The sequence below is a fragment of the Sporobolomyces koalae genome (assembly GCF_050403365.1).
Source record: "Sporobolomyces koalae JCM15063 DNA, S_koalae_JCM15063T_v1_ctg8, whole genome shotgun sequence".
NCBI classification, from domain to species: Eukaryota; Fungi; Basidiomycota; class Microbotryomycetes; order Sporidiobolales; family Sporidiobolaceae; genus Sporobolomyces; species Sporobolomyces koalae.
Genome location: NW_027481763.1, coordinates 397,069 through 417,675, shown reverse-complemented (window position 1 = coordinate 417,675; position 20,607 = coordinate 397,069). Strand labels below are relative to the sequence as shown.

The 20,607-nt window shown below is 55.1% G+C and overlaps 5 protein-coding genes across 5 annotated transcripts; 2 read left to right on the top strand and 3 right to left on the bottom strand.

Moving 5' to 3' along the window:
* Nucleotides 1–14: 14 nt before the first annotated feature.
* Nucleotides 15–2,079, bottom strand: JCM15063_004783 (uncharacterized protein; the record flags this gene model as incomplete). The annotated part of the gene is made up of 11 exons (XM_076677443.1): nt 15–246; nt 313–394; nt 464–536; nt 611–737; nt 812–975; nt 1,042–1,184; nt 1,263–1,282; nt 1,376–1,430; nt 1,531–1,722; nt 1,881–1,886; nt 1,965–2,079. 11 exons carry the CDS (start codon nt 2,077–2,079, stop codon nt 15–17), a joined length of 1,209 nt encoding a protein of 402 aa, XP_076535529.1.
* A 585-nt stretch (nt 2,080–2,664) lies between these two features.
* JCM15063_004782 (O-fucosyltransferase family protein) lies at nt 2,665–4,678 on the bottom strand (the record flags this gene model as incomplete). The annotated part of the gene is made up of 5 exons (XM_076677442.1): nt 2,665–3,655; nt 3,727–3,793; nt 3,857–3,947; nt 4,017–4,202; nt 4,280–4,678. The coding sequence occupies 5 exons, from the start codon at nt 4,676–4,678 to the stop codon at nt 2,665–2,667; spliced, it is 1,734 nt and encodes a 577-aa protein (XP_076535528.1).
* A 3,267-nt stretch (nt 4,679–7,945) lies between these two features.
* On the top strand, nt 7,946–12,290 carry JCM15063_004781 (uncharacterized protein; the record flags this gene model as incomplete). The annotated part of the gene is made up of 13 exons (XM_076677441.1): nt 7,946–9,307; nt 9,380–9,856; nt 9,918–10,369; nt 10,428–10,572; nt 10,628–10,826; nt 10,896–11,004; nt 11,068–11,165; nt 11,232–11,416; nt 11,480–11,537; nt 11,602–11,645; nt 11,708–11,910; nt 11,981–12,147; nt 12,232–12,290. 13 exons carry the CDS (start codon nt 7,946–7,948, stop codon nt 12,288–12,290), a joined length of 3,558 nt encoding a protein of 1,185 aa, XP_076535527.1.
* Nucleotides 12,291–12,755: 465 nt separating this feature from the next.
* On the bottom strand, nt 12,756–15,589 carry GUT1 (glycerol kinase; the record flags this gene model as incomplete). The annotated part of the gene is made up of 12 exons (XM_076677440.1): nt 12,756–12,775; nt 12,839–12,892; nt 12,967–13,109; nt 13,181–13,471; nt 13,539–13,676; nt 13,754–13,907; nt 13,971–14,250; nt 14,320–14,434; nt 14,509–14,644; nt 14,754–14,951; nt 15,110–15,201; nt 15,402–15,589. The coding sequence occupies 12 exons, from the start codon at nt 15,587–15,589 to the stop codon at nt 12,756–12,758; spliced, it is 1,809 nt and encodes a 602-aa protein (XP_076535526.1).
* A 2,710-nt stretch (nt 15,590–18,299) lies between these two features.
* JCM15063_004779 (uncharacterized protein) lies at nt 18,300–20,500 on the top strand (the record flags this gene model as incomplete). The annotated part of the gene is made up of 9 exons (XM_076677439.1): nt 18,300–19,133; nt 19,181–19,234; nt 19,294–19,399; nt 19,466–19,525; nt 19,745–19,836; nt 19,892–19,971; nt 20,034–20,156; nt 20,227–20,315; nt 20,379–20,500. The coding sequence occupies 9 exons, from the start codon at nt 18,300–18,302 to the stop codon at nt 20,498–20,500; spliced, it is 1,560 nt and encodes a 519-aa protein (XP_076535525.1).
* Between the last annotated feature and the right edge of the window lie 107 nt (nt 20,501–20,607).

The following is a 20,607-nucleotide window of genomic DNA, read 5'->3' as shown; positions in this document are numbered from 1 at the left end:
CAGACATGGGCTCTTTAAGCGAGGATGACGAATCCGAGAGCGGTCGCGACGAGACCGAAGAGTCCCGATCGGAGAGTCGAAGCTCCGTTGGTGTTCTTGGTCGCGTTGGCGACGCCCGAAGCCGCCGACGCACCGGCGGACTTGGCACCGGTCGAGACGGCCGAAGAACCAGAAGCTGCGGAGGTGGTCGAAGGTTGAGCAGTAGTCGAGGCAGGAACAAAGGTCGAAGTGGCAGTCGCGTAGAAACTAGGTGATCGCAGATCGGGTCAGCACAAGCTCCCTGGAGAAATGACACGCTCGATGAGGGCTTACGCGGCCGAGGCGGTCGACTCGTAGGCTTCTTGTTCAGTGACGTTCTGCTTGTTGGGGTTGCCGCACTCTCCGATGGGGGTGTCTGTGATCATACGGTCAAAGAGTCAGAAAAAATCAACCAGTTCGTGCAATGCAGCAGGGCGAGACTGACAGTAGAAGAGGTGGTCCGAGGCATTGTTGCCTCCGAGGCAGTTGGGGTCGGTGGCAGTGTTGCAAATGTCGTACTGTTCCAAGAAGAAGCGACGATCAATTTCTAGGTTCGCGACGAAGGGAGTGTAAAGTCGGCTATGGAGCGTACACTCATTCCGTAGGTTGCGTTCTCGCCGTAGACGTGGAATCCTTGAAGAGTGTGGGTGTAATTGGCCGACTCGGGAATGTAACCAGGAACAGCGTCGTCGTTGGCGACGGTACGTTGACCAGCCTCACTAAGACAGGCAGATGAGAAGCAGCGCTGTCAATCACGGAATCACTTGAAGATGACAAAACGAGAGGGGCTTACCCGGCGAAGAGCGAGTTGTACAGGTTCGCGGCAGTGGGGTTGAAGACACGAGCGGCACCGTGCGAGTGACTCCAGTGGACCTTGCCCGCCCATCCCAAGTCGATAGCAGCGATCTGTGCCATCATACCTCCAAAGCCGTGACCGGTAACCGACCATTGGTGACCCTGCCGACAGTAGATCGAGATTCAGTACAATCGTTTTATGCGAGAATGGATCCAGCTCGGACTGACAGTCTGGTTGACGTAGTACTCGACAAGCTCCCAGTTGTTGGTGGCCTCTTTCACTTCGAGGTAGGCTTGAAGAGCACCGGCGTGGGCGGTGCAACCACCTTCAACACCCGTGCATCGGGGTCCGAGGTTGAGGGTCGTTCCAACTGAACAAGAGTGGGTACGTCAGTGTCCGAGCCACGAAGTCAAAGACGGTTATTCCGGATCGAGGTTTGTCAACTGACTGTCTGCAGTCGAATCGTTGCTGCGAGAAAAGAAAACCGAAACGGCAAGTTGAATCAGATTCGGTTTCGGTCGCGAGGCGGTGCAGCGGCGAATTCATGTGCCCCAAACTCACAAGGTCGACTCCCATCCAAACATGCCCTTGAAGACGATGACAACCTTGTCCATTTCTGTACGAAACGAGACGCGTAGGTGGTGTGATGTTGGCATGCATTCAGTCAGCCCAGTATACTTTCCGCAGCAATTAGCAGTTGAGCGATCTGAGCGCACCAGGAATGATCACGTTGAAACCGGATGCACCGGAAGCGGTAGGACCAAACTGTTGGATGAGGGTCCAGGGAGCTTCAGTCGAGTCGGGGAACGACTTGAGGAGCGCGGCTTGAGTGAAGGTCTGCTGCGCGCAGATGGTCGTCGGGTCGTCGTTGTAGGCCGCCATCGACAGCAGTCCATGGTACCGTTCGTCTATACGAATCGAACACAGCGAGCGGATAGTCAGCTCTGTGAGCGCAGCGGTTGGACGCGACTCGATACCCCGGATCAAAACAACCAAGACAATTTTGCCGACAAAAAAGCGTTGGAGTTGGTCACACGGGCCGAGCCAGGAGGGACGGGACACTCACGCCAGTCTGTTGGAACAATAGCGCGTGGTCAGATCGAATGCATGCGACGCAAGAAGAGCGAGAGGGGAGACTTGCATTGGGAACTCGAAACTTGAGTGTCGCTCGAAGTCGAGTTGTCCACCACCGCTTGGGCCTGAGTGAGCGTCGGGACGAGCGCGAGGGCGGCAGCAGCAGCAGCGACGGAACGGAACGCAGGCATCTTTGTCTGGAGTTCGAGTGACGAGAGCGAAGATGGAGCAGAGAGGAGAACCCCGGTTCACTGCATGTTGGTTGACTTTCGCACGCGCCGATCTCATCACTCGGCCCCAAGTCCACTTTTTTCTCTTTCTCCCCGGATTCAGGAAACTGCGGATAACTTTCTGCAAGATCTCTACAAACTCTGGACACTTCTGATCCGCAACACAGAGAACGTGCTGTCTGTAGTTGTCCGTCTCACGGCTTCTCGAGGTGACGTCCGTATGTTCCGCTTTTGCCCGTGTGCACCGCCTCATCGATACGGCTCGGGCTCGAAACACGTGCGCGCACGCGAGGCACTCGTGCCCTCTCGCGCGCGCAAAATCCTCATCCGCTCCTCACTTGCCTGTCAAACGCGCGGGAACGGACGAGCGCTTCACATACAGTGCACGAGAATCGAGCGAGTTTGAGAAATGCATTGTCATGAAGAATGAGGATACAGAGAGGGGGATCGTGCGTAGAAAGGACATCTAGTGGAACGAAAAAATGCATAGGAAACATGTACTAAAAGAGAGAGAAAAGAGAATTATAGCGAACCCGCGCACTGCAGCTAGCCGACGATCAACGTCGCTCCCTTGTTCCAAGACTCGACTCGGCGGGCCGCCACGTACGAGAACGTCGATTGACGAGTCCCGACGAACCCGGTCGCACGACTGAGGATGCTCGAGTCGAGAACGCCTGGGTACCATCCTCCGAACCGAGCCGACGTCGCAAACTCGACGTGGTTGATGTAGATCCACCCGAGCTTGTTGAGTTTGTTGATCACGGCCGGGTCAGTCGAGTCGGTTGCGAACAGGACGGGCAAGTCGCGCTTCGCTGCGCCTTTCCTCGCCTGGAGCGCCTTCTGCACCCGTTCGACTCCCGCTTTGAACGTGTCGGCGAGTTCGTCCGCAGCTTTGCTCGCGCGTCCGAGGTCGACAAAGTCTCCCTGTCGAATGTGCACCGCGACGAACTGTTTGCGGTTCGAACCAAGCAGTGCGATCAACAGTTCGTCCGTGAGGTGGTTGATGTGTCGGTTGAACCGCAGGTATTTGCCAACGTCCTCCCAGATCGGACTCTCGTGCGTGAGCTCCTCGATCGCGTGCTTGTAGTCGGGTGCGCCGTCGTCTGTGCGGATATTGGGCACGTAGAACGTGTTCTCGAGGCACAAGAGGTTCGGGTCGGGGAATCGGGGTGCTTGCTCAATCGACCCGAACGCAGTTTGAGCAAACGTCGCGAGCCACGGTGTCTGGTCCTTCGATGCGAGTGCTTCAATGTTTGGGAACGTGATCGAGTTCTCGATCGACGAGACGACGCGATACTCGTCCGGGAACGGCCAGAAATCGGTCTTGATGTTGTACCGCGCCAAGGGTTCCTCCTCGCCCATGTTTCTCGCTCCCCAGCAGCTGAGGCGTTCTTGTTGCGTGCCGATCGTGTTGACAAGTTTGACGTCGTTCCAGCTCACGACCGAGGCGTTCGAGTAGTACGCGAACGACTTCATGTCGAAGAATTCGTCGAGAGGTCGGTCTCCGCCTTCAGAGTGGACAGCCGCGAGATCCGTGCTGCATGCACCAACGTCTGGCGGGTCAGCTGAAAGATTCGCACACTCTCGCAGCACGGGGAGCGGACGAACAGAATGGCAGTGCGATCGAGTCGCTGTGCAACGTGCACGACCTTGAACATCTCGATCAATTGGTTTGCTGTGATACATGAGCTCAGAGTTAGCTCCGGCCAAGCGCACGTCCGAGGGATAGAGAACTCACTCAGACCTCCATACGGGAAGGTTGTCACGTAACCTCCATCAGGCTTGAGGTTCGCTCGGAACGAGTGAAGCGGAATATTGCTCTTGAGAGGCTGCCCGACAAGAGAATGACGACAGGTGAGACCGTAGCCAGCAGGATCTGAGCGCAGAGGGGGACATACGTTTGTCCGACCGAGCGCTTTAATCTTGGCGGTCTCGACGAGTCCTCCTGCCTTGCCGTTGCCGTGTCTCACGATGAAGAAAATGAAGAGTACACCGACAATGCTAAAGAGGCCGATCCGTTCAGCGGCTCGACGGCTGCGCTGAATTTTGAAGTTGTGGCGCGGCGTGTTGGCGAATTGGTCAAACTACAGCGCAACCTCCGGGTCAGTCTGTCTGCGCAGCCTTCTGATTGAATAGGCGCAATTCGAGCAAGAGAGCTTACGAAAGAGGTGAACGCGCCCGCGCTCCTCCGCCTGCGTTTCTCATTGTCATCTCCAACTCGGAGGTCCTCATCCATGTCGAGCTCGATGTGATTCTTCTCATCCGAATACGGAGAGTACGTCGAGTGAGGGTCCATGGGTGCAATCGGCTCGTAGGTGCTCTGCGACTGCTTGCCTCCACCAAAGATCCCGCCCAAGAACGAGGTCGATGTGCCTCTCGTGCGAGACCAGTCGACTGTAGGCTTGTTCCATTGCGGAGCGTTCGACGTTCGACGCGCGGCCGGCTTCTGAGGCAACTTGGTCAATTTCCCGTTCGACTTGTTCGGGTCGAACTCGCTCGAATCGGATCGGTTCGTCGACGCTAGGAACGGTGCCAAGACGTGCTCGTCCTCGTCTCCCATGTTGAAGACGTGCACAGAACTGCGGGATTTGACGTTGACGATAGGAGTCAGCTTGCTAGCTCAAGAAAACGGGCTGAGGCAACGAAGGCTTACGGTCTGCGAGACATGATGAACGCTAAGCTGTGCTGGGATTGAAGCGACGGTCGAGGTGAGTTGGTTTGAGAGCCGGAAGCGTCGACGAGCAGCGATGAGGTCAATCGGTCAAAGTTGGCGACCAAGCTGCTTTACGGAAGTTGCGTCGAGGAGCGCAGACGGACAGCTGACGAACAATCCGGTCTGATCGACGTTGGTGACGAGCAGAGTGCAAGGCGCGAAGAGAGTTGAAAGGAGCGCAAAGGATGCCGACCAGCCAGCCGTCTTTCCCGAGAGGGGAACAGCCTCGAACGGCCGCATGAGACAAAGTCTCGAATCCGCGAAGGCGAGGGGGTTGAGAATGGGCAAAGCGTAAAGTGCCATTCCGCTTTGGGAAAGTTTGCGTGAGATGGCTGATCGTCGCTTAAACTCTCCCTCTCTCATTCTCTCCTTGTCCTTCCAGGTAGTCTCGCAAACTTGGAGTACTATACAATCCGGAATGTCCGAAAAATGAAAGAGAGATTCGAAGCTTTCGAAGTCCTTCTCTATCGCCTGGCTGTCGACTGTGACCTAGCCGAGGGATCAGCTCAGTGAGGCTGAAGATTACAACACGTGCAGGTGCAACATGTGCAGACGGATCAGTGAATACGAGGGTAATAATTGCAATGCGAAGGGTATCAATAGAAGTCGAACAGGCGGACATAGCTAGACGATAGAGATTAGTGTCCTAGAAATTCGGCGTTTCTTCAAGGCCAACGAGACAGCGTCTAGAATTCGCTCAGTCGATGGCGGAAGTAGATAATAGAGGCGAGGTGACAGGCCATGTCGTAAATGCAGCTCGCCAACAATTTGTCGGTCGAGCGCACAGTGCGAGCAGGGCGTCTAAGGGGTAATGTCCCAGGTCTGGCGACGATGAAGCGATTCCTGTGATCGAAAAAGATAGTCAATATTGGAGGAATGGGTATAGGTTGAAGAGAAGCGAATTGCGCTGACTCTATCTCGTTTCGTAAGCAGCTTCGCATTGTCGGTGTCCGCACAGTCGCTCCACCGGAGCTTTCCCTCTTCGTTCAGCTCGACGCACTGGTTCCTCGTCTTTGAGCGCAACAGGCAACCATGTGCCGCGTCATTGTGGCGGTCGCACGAGGTACATGTTATCGAGAACTGGCGATTCCACAAAAGCCATGTCAGACGACATTACTTCTCGTCAGAAATGCCGAGACTTACGAGATGAGGTGGCGCGCAGTCTGAACTCGCGGGAGCTGCCTGCACGAGGGCGTGTTGAGACCACGAATCTAGCGGTCGAAGCTGTGAAGCGCAATCGAATGGCTGCGTGCCCGATCTACAGAGTCCCAGACGGCATAAGATTCGACCATCATCGTAGAAAACGACATCGAAAAGTCATCTCACGTGATCTCGAAAAATCCGTCGGATGTCGGAGTGACAAACCATTCAAGTTCGGGTTCGAGCCCTGCTGTTCTGCTCCGGCCAATGTTCTCCTATGAGAAAAACAAGGTACCAGAAGGAACGACGGGGCGTCAGTCAGTCAAGCCGGGTCCGCTTGCAGAGAAGAGCATGATACAGCGAGACGAGGGCGCACAGCTTTCACTCCACCGAGAGGCCCTCTGTCACTCGTCGATACAGCTTTCCAGACGATCTCCACTGGCGAGATTGCGAGAGCTGAGTCAGACACGACCTCGCGGAATCATTCTGACGAGACTAGGCTCACCGTGGTCGGTCTTTCTGACCTCTTGCAGCAGGCCACTCAACCAGGGCGTGCAAGAGGTGCTTATCGGCTGCCTTGGCGTCTTAGTGCGACTTCCGACAGACGGGCTTCGGTTCGGCAGGACTGCGGCGGACGCGGACGAGCTAAGCAATGCGAACGCTGCGACGAGTGCCGGTAAGGGTTGAGCGATGCCGAGCATGATGCCTGCTATATCGGTGCGGCTACTGTAGTTGGCGAGCGGTCGAGGAGAAGGACTGAGAACTCGACCGAACGTCCGAGGACAAGTTAAGATCTGGAGGGCTGTGCGCCGTCGATCCTGAAGCGATCCCGGTGTCTTCGCGCGGTTCTTGTCGTCGCTCGCGGTGTGCAGGCGATCGGGTAGCTTCGTGTGTAGGCTCGTCGTGATCGTGGGAGGGGCAAAAGAGCGCGCAGCAAAAGGCGGTGTACCCCAACTTTTTTTTACGGCGCGGCGCGCGGGAGCTCCGGATGCCGTCAGAATGCCGAATCGGTCAATGCAGTGGTACGCATACAATACGGCCTTCGCGTGGAGGAGCCGGTTGATTGTAGCGAACGGCTCGTGACAGACAGTCAAGAGAAGGAGGAAAGGTGCATCCAGTATGCGCGCAGCGAGGACGAGAGCTGCAGCTCGAATTGCGCAGTGACTCGACTCATACCTCGATCGGCCAGATCTTCTCTGGTTTGTTGCGTGTTTAATAGACAGTGGGAAGCACGTGTGTAGACTCACCTTACGAGCTCCTGCAGGCTCGAAAGTACCTCGGCTTGTAGCGTAAAAAGCTCTGGCGAAGTAAACGGTACTGACCAAGCTTACTCACGTTCGCAAACTTTCTCTCACACCTGGCAAGCACAGCCTTATAGCTTATAGGTGGTCAAGCAAGGACGATCTAACAGCATCTGCGATGCAGCCGAATCTGAGGATTGGCTGAACGCTATGCAGTGTCAGCTGTATCGACTAGCTCCGGCTGTTGCCAGGTACGCAGAATGGTTCAAGCGTACGTATTTCTATAAGACGGGACGAGGAGGGGAGCCAGTCGCGTTGTGGGCTGTCTGTGCGCTCTACCGATGGCGGCCGGCACAATATCAGACTGACCGGACTGATCATTTCGAAACGGACCGTTGGCATCCGCGACGCTCCTCTTGGAGAAACCTTTCTGGTCTGCAGCGAAGTCAGTGATACCTGAGCCATCACGTAGGAAAATAGAGAGTGAGTGTGAAGGTTGTAGTGGCGAAAGTTAGCGAACGAGCGGTGACACCGTGACACACTTTATCTCGCTGCTGAAAGGGCTCCGTGGCACCGTGCGCGGCAACTTTCGTCAAGGGAGTCGGTCCCCAGACCGGCCGCCGTGTTTACCCCGCTAAAAAAACATCATCTTGCCCCCGACTTCTCATCAACCTATTGAACCCAAACAAGCTCGTGAAGACGTGCCGAGCGCACGCGGTACCGCGCAGATTCTATGGGAGGACCCGCTGAGGAGCGAATCAGCACCTCAGTTCCTCCACACTCAGATCCGCCTGTCGATTTTACCGGTATCGACCATTCGACTCCGGCTGCCAGGTCGTCTCGCAAAGTGCAATGGCCGCAGGATGTGGAGGAGCATGTCGCGGTCCCGAATGCCTCGGCGGACGGGCCGATGGATGAAATTCCAGAGGAGGAGAAGGAGTCAGCCAACTCTATACGTGACTTCAGGATTGATGACATCCCGGAAAGAGACGAGCGCATCGATGAGTACGAAGACCGACCGAAGGCACCGGTATTCGTTCCAGAGGGCGAACGGGAGGGCTTGCCGGCAGCAACCGACGAGGCGGAGCGGGCCAGGGGAATCATCAGCACCTATTCGACGGGAATGAGAGCCATGTGGTCTCGATCGGCGCACAGACGTCGCGCGAAGAGGCGCGAAGATACCGACGACGGACATGAACGAGACGCATCAACAACAGCAACAAGCACGTCGGGAGATGCCGAAACCGCCGATTCCGGTACAGTCCCCTTGAACGTCGGTGTTTTGACTGCGCTCATGGCTCTGCAGCAAGACGAGGCGGAGCTAGCACAATCCCTTCCAAATTCTGCAGCTTCGACACCCGCTCCTTCGACTCCCGGTTCGCCTACTGCATCCGAAACGGATGTTCACGCGCCCCTGGACGATCTCTCCGACGACGAGTACGAGCGAGAGCGATTCATCGCCAAACTTCGAGCCAAGCGGGCCACGAAGAATTCGCTGCATGCAACTTCGACTGCCGTGTCGCAGGCTGGCAAAACTGCAGCCAGCGCAGGGTTCCGTTTCGCGACCGGAGGCCATTTCCGCCCGGTGTCAGGACATGACCGCAGCCGCAACTTGTCAGCGTCGGATCGGGCTCATTCTACGTCTACGCTAGCAAGTCTTGTCGAAGAATCGCCTTCACGCTCGCGCGCCTCGGCTCCCTCGAACCACTCTTCTCCTCGAGGTCTGTCTCCGAACCGGTCACTTCGGGACCTCCCTCAAGAGGTCTCTACGCTTCCGAAGCGGTCGCGCTCATCGGCAACGCTCGCAACTCACCATCGTTCGCGATCAAGCACCTCTCTTGGGATGGAGCTGAATCAAGAACGACGTAGACCTGCTTCAACCACCTCCCACAAGCCAGCTTCGCGAGCGTCATCGCCGTCGCCTCCACCGAGTCCCGGTCTCTACGTTCCTTACCAGCCTCGATTTACGACGGAGCTTTCAAAGCACGTCAGGAAGCTTGGCGATCGTCTTGGCCTGGAGCTAGAGACTGAGCGTACCCGACCATTAGCAGCTAGATCAGGCGGAGGCGTTTTCGCTGGCCTGATCGCTTCCACTGTAGGTTCTCTTTTCTTCCGCCTTTCGCGTCATAGAACCATGTAAGATACTGACCAAACCGGGATCTTGCAGGCTGGTCTGGCAGGCGTAGCGACCCCGAGTGGCTCATCTCTCGCACCTTTGGCTACTCGCTCCGGCTTTCATGTCGCACGAGCCAGCGAAACGAGACCTGCTGAATCACCAAAATCAGCTCGACAAACTTCCCCGGTACAATCGCCGCCCAAGAGCCCTTCGCCCGAACTGTCGCCGTCCATCGAACGATCTTCGGGTATCGCGTCAAGGGGCCCCTATAACAGCCAGTCTCGGGCCGCGAGCCGGATGAGTTTGCATGAGATGGTGAAGGAGGAAGAGGAGCGAGACCTGCAGGAAGCAGGGGAGGGCCTCCAACGATCACAAAGCGTTGGTACATTCGAGACAGCCCCAGCTACGACAAAGCCACCTTCATATGCCACCAGTCCGTTGCAGAGCGGCATGAGCGCTGTAGAAGCCCTGTCGCAGAGGCGCGCTCGACGGAAGAAGGGCATGTTTTCGTTGCAGGTCAATGACCTCGTGAGCTTGTCATTCTTCATTGACTAGCAGAGCCGGTTGTTGACACTGATCCGTAATGTAGCCTTCCATGAGTGACATTTCGCGCAAGACCTCCCCTACCTCGCCGACGGCAGGCCCGTTTGGCGCCTCCTCTCCGCTCAACCCCAACCCGGGTCGGAGTCGAAATTCGGCAGCTTCGCCAACTACCCCGACTTTCCGCATATTTGGACCAAAGACACCCAGATCGCCCGACGGCATCGCGTCCCGGAAAGACTACTTTGCTGGCGCTCCGACCCTCGCCCAAATCGAGAAAGAGCGGGCCGAGCGTCGCGCCGAACGCAAGGCCAAGGAAAAGCAGGAGAGGGAAGCGAAAGAACGCGAGGCGGACCTACGTGAATGGGACAAAGAGAAACGCCGACGTCGGAAACAGCGGCTCAAGGAGCTGAAAGCTCGACGAGTCTTCATCACCTCCCACGTTGCGGCTCTCCTAGAACGCCAAGAGTTCATACTCAAACTCGCTCGCGCCCTGATGATGTAGGTCAACCACCATAGAGCTCCTTGTCAAACTCTCGACTGACAGGGTTATCTGCAGGTTCGGCGCACCTTCACACCGACTCGAAGCTCAATTACAGGCGACTGGTCGGGTCCTCGAACTTCCGAACTGCCATTGCGTGTATTTGCCAGGTGTCATGCTCATCAACTTTGCCGACCCTGCAAGCGGAACGTCAGACATCAAAGTAAGCGAGCTCGAATCTGCAAGTGATCGCTTGACTGATCCTGAGTCGCCTACAGTTCCTGAAACAACCTGCCGGTCTGGATTTCGGTAAATTACGAGCAGCGTTCTGGGTCTATTCCAAGGTTGTTCGAGACAAGATGAAAGTCACTGAGGCGTCTTCGCGACTTGACGAATTGATGGTCGCGCCGCCCAAGTATGCACTATGGCAGAGTGTTCTGATCGGAGGCCTGGCGTCGGCCGCGATTATCCCGAGTGGTAAGCACCAAGCGGATTGCATATCGTAGCAAGAAGAGCAGGCACTGACCGCAGATACCGCTCGAGTAGCCTTCTACGGTTCCTTTATCGACATGCTTGCAGTCGTTCCGCTCGGAGGCTTGCTCGTGGTTGTCCAAGTTCTACTGGCGCGCAATGACCTGTACTCTTCGCTATTCGAGTAGGTCTCGACTGTTTTCTCATTTCTGTATATTCCTCGAACTCACAGACGTCGTCGTGTTAGGATCGCCATTGCTTGTATTAATTGCTTGATTGCAGGTGGCCTCGCCTATTCGAACGAGTTCTGTTTTTACTCGGTAGCAGCTGGCTCGATCGTCCTCAGTCAGTGGAATTTCCACTTTCGCCTGCTGCGGCTGTAGCTATGCTGACCATCTTTCGCATGTCTAGTTCTGCCCGGATTTATCGTGCTGTCGGGATCATTGGAACTCGCCAACAGATCGATCATTTCGGGTGCCGTGCGAGTCACATACTCGATCCTGTATTCGCTCTTCCTTGGTTTCGGCTTGAGTCTTGGCAGCGAAATTTACACACGCGGCGCAAACGAAACAATTCGAAACAGTCAAGACTATACGGTGCGTGTCCGCCCCGCTCTTTATCGATAAGTAGGGCTTTCAGCTGACGCCACAAAACTGTAGTGTCAAGCGCTTCGGACCGGAGCCCCTTGGTATCGAGCGACGGTCCCTCAGTGGTACTGTACGCTTGGCTCTGCGATTCTCCGTCTCACGTATTCGTCTGATCCGGCATTTGTTTGCGACAGATTTCTTGACGATCCCGACATTCCTGCTGTGTATGGCACTCAAGGCAAGCGTATACCTTCCGAGTCCGCTTTTGTGCTCAGCTGACGATATATTGCGCACAAATAGAACGGTCAACCCCTCTTCCGAAGGGACACGCTAGCCATGGTTGTAATCGGAGGAGCCGGATTCAGTGCAAACTTCTTCTCTGGCCGAGCGTTTCCAAATGCGCCAGCGGTGACCTCCGCTTTCGGCGCTTTCATCGTTGGGGTATTGGGAAACTTGTGGTCGAAAGCGACTCGAGAATCGGCATTCGTCGTCATGATCGTCGGGTACATCCTCTGAATCCAATGCCGACGTTACAGTCTCGGTGCTGACAACAACTGTCACTTGAATCCATAGCATCTTCGTCCAACTCCCAAGTGGTCTTGCAAATGGTGGACTGCTTGCGTCTGCTATTCAGGGTTCATCGGGCAACTCGGATGCGTTCAGCTCCTCGGTCAATGCCGCTGCAGGCATCGTCCGAACTGTAGTCGGAATGGCCGTCGGTCTTTTCACTTCCGCAGCTCGTCAGTCCCTCTTTCTCACTCACCCTCTACCCATCACGTGGTCGCGATTCTGACTGCGACTATTTCCTACGTTTCTCGAAACAGTCATCAATCTCGTCTCTCGTCGCGGCGTTCGAAGAGGTGCAAACCTGGCAACCTTTTGAACGGTCACTTTACCCAAGTCTACATGTTTCTGTTGTTTACCCCTATACATTCCATTTTCCCGGGTATATAATCCATTGTCGTCATTGTTTCTAGAAGATCCATATTATTTTTTGTCACGGTAGATGTAGAGTTGCGGCGTAGACCTAGAGGAAGGCACACGAATACTAGCCCCGTTGCCTTCGAATCTCATGCAGATTATGCCTGGGCTTGTACTGGTGGTGTTGAAATGATTCAAGAGCGAGTTGAGCGAATGGAACTGTTGATCAGATGTCAATTCGACAGATCTTTTTTCATCCAACAAGGAATAGATTGGCAGTAACGGAACGAGAGAACAGCAAGGATGTTTTCGGTATAGACAAGGATGGAAGGAGATGGTATGTGAGAGTGACGAGAGAGTGGAGAATGGTGTCTAGAAGTAGGGAGGAGTCTACAAGCCACAAGGAAAAACAGTCGAGAGAATCCCTTCAACCATGACCGGTGTTGGCTATCAATACGAGACATCAGTCAGAGTCGTCTCCAGAATCTTGTTTTTCTGGAGGAGGCGTACTCGACCATCCGCGAGCTCGATCAACGGCTCGTTGCCATCCTGCGTACTTCCATTCTGCACAGTCCGAGACCTAATATCAGCAACCGTAGCTCAAAGGTATTCGACAACAAAGGAAAAAAGGGTCTGACCTCGCTCCTCTTCTGTCAATTGCGGCTCGAACACGGTCACGTCGAGTCGATTGACCTTTTTGAGAGTGTCGGGCTCGGTCAAGTCCCAACCAAAGAGTTTGAGCGCTGCTCCCGCGAGGAGTGCTGCACCGAGCGCAGTGGACCTGTCGCGAACCGATCCTTTGTTAAACAGAGGATCGAAGGGGAGAACCGAGATCGTGAGATAAAGACCTACTCTCTCATGGTTGGTCGCCACACCTCAAGTCCAAGGATATCAGCTTGTAGCTGCATCGTGATGTCGCTACCGGTCATGCCTCCATCGACCTTGAGTACCTGCAGACCGATCGGGGCGTCGTCTTCACCAAAGTGCGTCTCGTTCGCAGAGTTGCCTGCCGCCTTGCCCGAGAGCGCCGTGTCCTTCGCCATTGCGTCGAGAATCGCTCGAGTCTGGAAACAGGTCGCTTCGAGGGTCGCTCGGACAATGTGTTGTTGGGTTGTGTAGGTCGTTAGACCGATGATCATACCCCTGTAGATTTCAAGTTCGTGATGAGCTTTGCACGCACAAGGAAATTGAATGCGGGAGAGAGACTCACGTTGCACGCATGTCCCAGTATGGAGCGAAGAGACCACCGAATCCAGTAACGAAGTACACTCCCCCGGTATCTGCCACCTGCTCGGCGAGCTCACCCGCCTCTTTCGGGTTGTCGATGATACCAAGGTTGTCTCGAAGCCTACGTTAGGGATTTGCGAAAGGCCTGGGTGATTAGAAACGAGGTGCGATTTAGAATCTGTTGCAGGGAGTACTCACCAAGAGACTGAACTTCCACCAACGGCAACTGATCCTTCGAGAGCGTAATGCAGGGGTGCGTCGGCCCCCATCTTGTATCCAACGGTCGTCACGAGTCCGTGAGTGGATTGTACAATGTCGGTTCCCGTGTTGTAAAGCATGAAACATCCAGTTCCTTTCAAGACATACAGGCAGGTGAGTCCAAGTTCGCAGTGAAGAAGCGACGAGGCGTGCTCACCGTAAGTCTGTTTCGCGTCTCCCTTCTTCAAACACTTGTTGCCCACCAACGCAGCTTGCTGATCACCGATCAATCCGGCAATCGGGATCCCTTCGAGCAAGTGACCCTCCTTGAAGGTTCCATACACCTCCGAGTTGCTGACAATCTTGGGCAACGATTCCATCGGGACGTTGAAGAAATCGCACAGCTCGGTCGACCAAGTCTGCTTGTTGATGTCGTACAGCAGGGTTCGACATGCGTTCGTGACATCCGTCACATGCAGAGCTCCGCCCGTGAATTCCTAGTTTATTGGAAGCCACGCTGATTAGTTCCGCTTCGCACTGCGAGGCTGTAGAAGAGAGAAGCTCACATGCACGAGCCAACTTTCGACAGTTCCGATTTTTAATCGACCTTGTGCCCTCGCTTGCTTGACTTCGTCACACTCGTTGATGAGCCAGTCCCACTTGGTCGCGGAGAAGTAGTTTCTAAGCCGAGTTCCAGGCGAGTGTAAGCTTTTTCCCTGGTCTGGAATTGGTGGAGGGAAATGTTCGAAGCGCACGAGAGCGGGAGTCCTGTCAACTTCCGGATGCCTTCTTCTCCAACAACTTCGCCATCTGGAGTCATGAAAGCTCGTTCTTCGGCGCGAGCACGCAGATCCCGAACATTGGCAGCGTTTCGCGCATCAGGCCAAGCAACTGCAGATGGCAAGTCCGGCGTTAGCGCATGGGTTGTCTTCGGGCTCCCGAATCTCGCCGGGGATAGTGATATGGCATGGAGAGACGTAGGAGGCGAGTGTAGACGTACTTGCGTTGTGGAGTGGTAGCCCCGTATACCGGTCCCAAACGAGGGTCGTTTCGCGTTGAGTTGCGATTCCGACACCTTTGAGCTGACTCTTTTTGTGTCCGGCGGCGTAGAACTGGTCCAGGCAGGACGAGATGCACTTGTCGATCTCGACAGCATAGGTTGAAGGATCGTGCTCGTGCCATCCAGGCTCGGGGTGAACTGACGGACGACAAAAAAGGACATTAGTAGCGAATACGAGGCGTGTGAAGCGCAGAGGACTAAGCGAGCGCAAGAATCCAGATAAACTGAGGCGATGTGGGGGTGCAGAACGCGAAAAAGAGTGGGAAACGGCAGCGAGCGAGACGGGGGAAACTCACTCTGCTCAAACTCGATCTGGTGACTTGCGACGACATCGGCCCATTGGTCAAAGATGTAGAAGCGACAGCTCGTCGTGCCGCAGTCGATCGATCTGCCCAGCCAAGACTGAAAAGTCAGTTTCGGATGCCGAAAAGGATCCGACGGAACGACCGGGAGCGTTCGCCTCGGAGTGGACACGACTCTGCTCGCGCCCAATGGCTACAGAGTGATACTCATAGTGGTGCACGCTCGTTCCGGAGGGAGGCCGGGAAGTGTGATCGAGGTTCGGGAGGGGCTGCAAAGAGGACTGACCCGATGAATTCTGTTTCCTGCTCGGCTACAGCTTCGCGGTCGACTGCCGTCGAAGGTGTCTGTCCCACCTCTGCAAGTGAGGGACGGACAGGTGGGTCAGAAGCGGCCTCCTCCTGGTGCCCCTCCGGACCTTGCGAGAGTCCAGGCGAGGTGAGCGAGAGCTTGTGAATGTGTAGATCGCGTTCCATGCGGGTTTTGATCGTGATCCCTTTCGGTGGTGGTGGACGAGGCGCGGTAGCGAACGCGCGCGAGGAGAGAGGGTGGACGGCAGAGAGTCTGCTGGCCAAGCGTGCAAGGTAGAGGGGACGAATCGGAGCGGCGCCGACTGGTCGAAGCTGGTTTGGAGTATTCTACAGTGCGCTGGGCTGTAGCGTTGTAGAGTGCGGGCGAAGGGTTAGAGGAGACCGACAGATGGGGTTGACTTGCTTGACGTCGACAGTCGACTGCGGGGAAAAAAAGGTCCTTTCTCAACTTGGATCGACGTTATGCTCGTATGGGAGTTCAAGGATCCGTCAAGGCGAGGTTGGCACTGAGTCGAGCGTGGACAACTCTGTCAGCACTCGCTGGTGTGCTCTCCTGGCGTCCCGGAAAAAAGGCTCGCGAATTTTTTGAAGTGGGGGCCACGAAGGTCACTCTTGTGGGCGCGGACACGCTAAGTTGCGCTAAGGGCTTTTGTCCACGCTCTTGTCTCGCCACACCGTCGCGCACAGTCCCACTTTCTCGAGATTATAAGCTGATAAGCAATCACTTGAAAACCTTTGTGCGACCAAAGCGCTGGTTGCGACCCTAAATGAAGCCGGCACGAGGCTGAGCAGTCGCCAGAACGCAGTACAAGTGAGCTCATCTCTGTAGAGACCCTGCCACGATGCTGACCGCGCGAATGATCTGTACAAAGCGCTCGCAGCAAGCATCAAGGCGGATCAAAGATGGCAACCATCTCGCGCTGAAGCCCTTCCCTGCCCACACTCGTGCGCGTGGGCGTCGCCGCATCTTCTGTGTCGAAACTTTGGCTGTGGATCTAGGCGGAAACAAGAAAGTTGAGAACTGGGAATGGGGCATTCCAGTCGCTGCGAAGGTCGGTTTCAGCTCGCAACGGGACAGGCTGGACTTCAAGCTCAGCGCAAAGCGTCAACCACTGGAGAGCGGATACTGATGTGTGAGCTCCGTTGAAACGAGATACTGGCTCAAGCACGATTGCAGGTCTTGCCGCCCCTTTTGAGGACGCACGGACAGTCAAAGCTCTCTGGATTCGCGAATTCACTCACGGCTGGTTTGGGGCACGCACCCAGAAATTGACTTTACTGCTCCTACAAGCTGCTCAAACGATTCGGGCTCTCTGGGTGCACCTCAATGCAAGTAGCTATTCGATTTACCCACCAGATAGCTAATTCATTAGTAATTAGCTGGCCGGGACAGTCGCCAATGGCGGTTGATCTTTACGCTCGCTCCGTGTCAATCCGGCATTCATCCTATTCACAAAACCTTTAACTAGCAGGAGCCCAGAAGGGTCCGCGCGAGCGATCACCAACAACCTCCGTTATCGGCCACGAGTGACGATCTGTACCCCTGGCGCCTGCCAACAAAAAGTAGCTCTCGCTCCGCTCCTTTACGCTCTGAACAGGAACGAACTCCAAGAGAGGGAACGGATTTCCTACCCAAGTCTCAAGCTGTGCGCAGCAGCACCTGCGATCGACTGTTTCGCAACCAGCCAGCACTCGACCGAGATCAACACAACACGACGATCATCGCAGACGGCTCCGTGACGCGCATTGACTGAGTCAATGACCTCGCATCGAGCGGCAAAGAATCCCGCCCGACGCCAGGATACCTATCAAGCTGTCGTCGCTATCCGAAGCCGCCGTCTGCCAGAAGCATAGTTCAACCCCCCAATGAAGCCTCCTAGCCCTCCCTCGTCAAGCGGAGAGCATCCAGACGATGTAGACTTCTGCTCCGTTTCGAGTGTTCTTCCTCCTTCCGCCGTTCAGCGTCATCACCGTCCGATCTTTCCTTCTACAGTGCTGGGGATCCAGTCCACAATCATTGACAGACGGCAGACCTTCGAAAAATCCGGCAGTAACGAGCGCAAGCGAAAGAAGGAGGAGCACAATACTCCGCCAAAAACACTCGAGCAACCGCTATTCTTGCGCAGTGTCGACGACTCAGACCGCGATTCTTCATCAGAATCCCAAGAGGCGGACTTTCGGATAGATAGAGCGAAAGCGACGCATAATGAGGCCAGACCATCTGTATCGGGAGGAGCAGCCGAGCGAAAGGCCACTCCGAGATCTGCGAAAATGCGGAAAAGGTTTGACGCGGTTTCGCGTGATACCGGTGAGCTCGCTTTCACGCTCTTGACCCTTATCAGCTCGCGACTGAGTCGCGTCTCATGTCAGTCATAGGACGGGATCCCTTTCCTCCAATGACTACGTTCATCCCGAATTCTCCTCGAGCCACCTCTGCTACTACTACAGAAACTCGAGCCAGAAGCGGAGGAGAACTTAGCGGGACCGTCTATGAGCTTCGTGAGTGACCCTTCAGATATCGAACAGACGCGCCTTAGCATTGATCGGCAAATCATGTCTGCCTTCAGCTCCTGGATGGGTCCTGCAAGATTTCGCGTGTGCTAGCGAGCTTTCGGGCGGGGGTCGGAAAAGGCCACCGCCTTCGTCGGACCCACCTCGAACAATTCGCGAAGTGGTCGCTAAACAACCCTGTCGCGAATGCCGCGCGCGGCGGGCCGGATTTATTTGTAGCTTCAAACGGCTCCGTGGATTCCGACAACTCGATGACGGGACTTTCGATCCCAAGGCTGCCTACTTTCGGACCGAACCCGATACTGTACCTGATTTTCCGACTCGATCCGATTTCAACGCACCTTTCACTGAGAAGGAAGCAAGCATGCTCAAGACGATTGCAGCCCACAAGCTTGGCCCGACGATCGAGCAGGAGCTCGCGCACGCTTCTCAGCCCGGCGCGTGTCGAGTCGCTCGAGACCTCGGTATCGTCATCACGTGCGACGCGTGCCTGCACGTCATCCTGTGCGGAGGCTGGATATGTCAGTTGTGCGGCCATGAGCTATGCTTCGATTGTCATGCGATTGTTCGATTGTTCGAGGCAAACGCTCGAGGCGAATCGTCCCCGGAGCTCGACGGTCTACCGAAGGCATCACTGGCGAGGATCATGACTTGTTGGGGACGCAACAAGCATGGGACGACCGACTTTGTGCCCTTGACTCGTATCGATGCGGACAGGCTTCTTCAAACAGTTGTGGACATGAAGACTTGGCGCGAATGTCATCCGCTGGAATTGGGCAACATCCTGTCGCCAAAGTGGGCCGACCAGTACCTCTATCAACCACCTGAAGAGGACAATTCGCACCCCTACCTCAAGCTTCCGTCAAATGTGCTTCCTTCAACAACTACCAACGAAACTCTTCAAGACATCGAACGCTCGCGGGAGGATGAAGATGCTCCAGTCAACATCTTTCGAGCGTTGTGGTCCCGCGGCGAGGCAATGGTGGTCGATCTCGACCTCTCAGAGGTGTCGAGAGTGCTTTGGACGCCGCAATACTTCATCGACCAATTTGGGCAAGCTCCTGTTACGATCGCAAGCAATATTCTTGGTCGTCCAGATCGACTCAGCACCGTCGGAGAGTTTTTCAGCACGTTCGGACAATCGACAGGCCTCGTCAACAGCGAGAAGATCAAGGCGAGCCGGGGCATTCTCCATTCTGTTGAGCATCGAACGAGAGCTGACGCAGAACACTGATTGTGGTGTAGGATTGGCCCCCGTCGTCCGATTTTCGCAAGGATTTCCCCTTGCTTTGGGAAGACGTGAGTGTTAACCAACGTCCGAAGTCTTGTCGAAATCGCTGACTCGTATGAAATCGCAGTTTATGAGAATGGTGCCTATCGGCTCAGTGACGCGTCGGGATGGAATCCTAAACGTCTCAACCCATACGCCCAAGAATGCGAATCCTCCCGATCTCGGACCGAAAGGTTAATCAGCATTGCTCGCGCATTGCTCATGCTGCTCTACTGACAGGAATCCGTCTGCGTGTACAGGTTACTTCAGCGAAACGAGTGATGATTCGGAGGGTGGACAAGGAAGTACCAAGCTTCACAGTAAATTGTGCTCTTGTGCATTCTCACGACGTCTGCTCGAGCTGACATATCAATCCGGCAGTGGTAGGATTGTGATCATGTCCTAGTCGGGCTCAAATGTCAAGCTGATGATTTCCCCCCTTCTCTCTTTCTCACGACAACACAGGACGTTGCAGATGGCAAGTCTCGGTCCCATGATTACGTCCAGTAGTGTTGCTGATGATTCGAGCGACCTTATAGCTGTCAATGTGCTACTGTGGTCCGCCAAGCAGCGCGATGGCTCTCCAGGCTATGCCGTATGGGATTTGTACCGAGTCGAAGACGCGGACAAGGTCAGCACCCTACGATACGGTCTGACGAGACTCAGCTAATCGTAACCGAGATCAGATCCGCGAATTTTTGTACGAGCTCATCGCCGTGCGGGATTATCAGGGCGATGTCGCTCGAGCGAAACGGACGAATGACGAGTATGCCAGTCTGCTCCATCCCTCGACCATCTCGATAGCTGACTTGCCTTTGCGCTCAATAGTCCGATTCACACGCAACGCTTCTTCCTGAACGAGAAGCTGCGTCAGGATTTGTGGGAAAAGAAGCAAGTCAAGTCTTGGAGGATCCGTCAGACTCCAGGTCAAGTCGTGTTCATCCCAGCAGGGTACGCTTGCCCTGTTCCCATTCGCATTCGATCCTTTTACCTGACGCAGGATCCGTTTTGCCCTGTCCAGCTGCGCTCATCAAGTCTGCAACTTTGCCGACTGTATCAAGGTTGCATCAGATTTCGTTTCGCTCGAAAACGTTGCGAGATGCTGGATAGGTTTGCTTGAACGCTTGCTTTCATTCTATCGGTTGCTCTGCTGACCATTCAGCTGTCTTGCAGTGTCGGACGAGTTTCGAAAACAGACACGAGAAGGCAAACTGTGGCGCACTGACGTTCTGTCGCTCAAGAGCCAGCTTCTTTGGGCGTGGGAATCCGCGCAGCGTCTGAACCAAATTATTTGAACAATCCTGTGCTTGTTGTTACCTTCTAGGATCATGTTTTTGTCGTGAATGCGAAATGTCAAAATTGCTTTATGATAGCAAAAGAAGTCAATCTGCATCGGCACGCT